General features: G+C 55.2%; 1 protein-coding gene across 1 annotated transcript in view; it reads right to left on the bottom strand.

The window, feature by feature from the left end:
- Positions 1-2500, bottom strand: part of fzd3b (frizzled class receptor 3b) — a gene marked incomplete at its 3' end in the record, with an annotated part of 35909 nt that overhangs the window by 8929 nt on the left and 24480 nt on the right. Inside the window, exon 3 of the mRNA XM_080849890.1 lies at positions 1486-2500. This exon is cut by the window's right edge and continues 3 nt beyond it. Within this exon, the coding sequence (XP_080706016.1) occupies positions 1486-2500 (1015 nt within the window). The remainder of the gene's footprint in view (positions 1-1485) is intronic.

Below are 2500 nucleotides of genomic sequence, written 5' to 3'. Positions count from 1 at the left end.
CTCTCTCTCCAGCACCAGCATGAGGCTGGTGGTATAATGTGTGAAAGTGACTCTATAGCAGAGGTGGTGTAGACACACACTCTGAAATCCACCTCTGCATTTAACCCATCCAGGGAAGTGACACACACACAGTTAAGTGCAGTTACACACTAACCTGGAGTGTTACACACTAACCCAGAGTCTGCCTTTGGCGACGCCGGGGCGCAGTGATTGATTGAGGTTAGGTGCCTTGCTCAAGAGCACTTTAGCCCTTGAGTGTGTGCATGGGAGAGCTCTACCACTTCCCCCGCCCACATTTTTCCTACTGGTCAGGGATCGAACCGGCCACCCTACGGTTTCCAGCCTGAAACCCTAACCAGTAGGCCACGGCTGCCCATGAGGCTGGTGGTGTGTGAGAAGATGACTTCCCTCCCTTTTCACCATGGCAACAAAAAGGGAAGTGTGTACTGTGTCGAAACTGTGGGGACACCGTTTGCCTTGTTAGTTTGTGCCATTAGTTTATGTACTGAGGCACAGACAGGAGGTAGGCACAGACAGGAGGTACATATGTGTCCAGAGAACATCTTTGGAGTGGAGCGCTGGTGGCGCAGTGGTAGTGTCCACGCTCCACACCTCCATGGTCACAGGTTCAAACCCCCACTCAGGAGGAGCGGTGGTGAGGACCTGGCTGACTCAAGGGCCCTGAGGGTGGTGTGCCATCAGGATGGATTGAGAGGAGAAAAACATGGGGGGCCTTACTTGGCCCCCCGAAACTATCCAGTGGAAAAGCAGAGGGTTATAGACTTTTATCAGTCGTCTGACCCCACAGCAGCGGTCCCTGATCCAGGTGTGTCTGTCGGTTTGTGTGTGTTTTTGTGTGTCTGTTTGTGTCTGTTTTTGTGTGTTTGTTTGTTTGTGTGTGTCTGTCTGTTTGTGTGTGTGTTTGTCTGTTTGTGTGTGTCTGTTTGTTTGTGTGTCTGTCGGTTTGTGTGTGTTTTTGTGTGTCTGTTTGTGTCTGTTTTTGTGTGTCTGTTTGTGTGTGTTTGTTTGTTTGTTTGTGTCTGTGTCTGTGTGTGTGTGTGTGTTTGTTTGTGTCTGTTTTTGTGTGTCTGTTTGTGTTTGTTTGTTTGTGTGTGTGTGTGTGTGTGTGTTTGTTTGTGTCTGTTTTTGTGTGTCTGTTTGTGTTTGTTTGTTGTGTGTGTGTGTGTGTGTGTGTGTTTGTTTGTGTCTGTTTTTGTGTGTCTGTTTTTGTGTGTCTGTTTGTGTGTGTTTGTTTGTTTGTTTGTGTCTGTGTCTGTGTGTGTGTGTGTGTTTGTTTGTGTCTGTTTTTGTGTGTCTGTTTGTGTTTGTTTGTTTGTGTGTGTGTGTGTGTGTGTGTTTGTTTGTGTCTGTTTTTGTGTGTCTGTTTGTGTTTGTTTGTTTGTGTGTGTGTGTGTGTGTGTGTGTGTGTGTGTGTGTGTGTGTGTGTGTGTGTGTGTGTGTGTGTGTGTGTCTGTCTCTAGGTACCTTGTATGGGCAGGGTATGTGGTAGTCCCGGCAGCGGTCCCTGACCCAGGTGGTCTCCCAGACGTGGCGGTGGCTCTGCTCGTAGACGAGGCAGCCGATGACGGTGAGCAGCGGCACGAGGTAGAGCACGGAGAACACTCCGATGCGGATCATGAACTTCACCAGCTTGTCCCGGTTCTCCTTCTCCAGCGGGATCTCCGTGCGCACGCGGTTCAGCGCCACGATGCCCGCCAGGAGCAACGCCACGCCCACCACCACGTCCACGCACAGCGGCGCCAGCACGAACCAGCGCAGCGTGCCCACGTCGTAGAGCCCCACGAAGCACACGCCCGACACGTTGTCGCCCTCGATCTTGTTCAGCGCCAGGAGGGTGATGGTGAGGACGCCGGGGATGCCCCACGCGCTGGCGTGGAAGAGGAGCGCCTTCTTCTCGATGGCCTCGCTGCCCCACTTGGGCACGGCGGCCAGGAACCAGGTGCCCGTGAGCACCACCCACCACACGCTGCCCGCCATGGTGAAGAAGTAGAGGGTCATGAAGAGCAGCGTGCAGGCCTTGTTGTGCGAGCCCTGCGTCACCGTGGCGGCGCGGAAGCTTCCGGGGCCGGCGGCGTTGCACGCCACGCGGTCCTCGAGGAGGAACCCGAGGAAGAAGACGAGCGACACCATCATGTAGCACACGGCGTAGAAGATGATTGGTCGCTCGGGGTAACGGAACCGTGTGACGTCGATGAGGAAGGTGAGGAAGGTGAAGAGCGTGGCGGAGAGGCAGACGATGGAGACCACGCCGATGAAGTAGCGCGCCAACGCCAGCTCCTCGCGCCGGAAGTACATGTTGGGGCACGGGGGCGAGCAGTCGCGGGCGCCCAGGAAGCGGTAGCCCAGCTCGGGGTCCACCTTCAGCTCGCGCGGGCACCAGAAGCCGTAGTCACGCTGCACGGACACGGGCGGCTCCTCCGTCAGGCTCTCCACCGTCAGCAGGTCCACCGCACGAGGGTACGACTCGTCACAGTCCGGG

The sequence above is a fragment of the Sprattus sprattus genome, assembly GCF_963457725.1.
Source record: "Sprattus sprattus genome assembly, chromosome: 13".
In the NCBI taxonomy this organism is placed as follows: Eukaryota; Metazoa; Chordata; class Actinopteri; order Clupeiformes; family Clupeidae; genus Sprattus; species Sprattus sprattus.
Note: the sequence above shows the minus strand (reverse complement) of the source record. Positions and strands in the feature narration are given on the sequence as shown.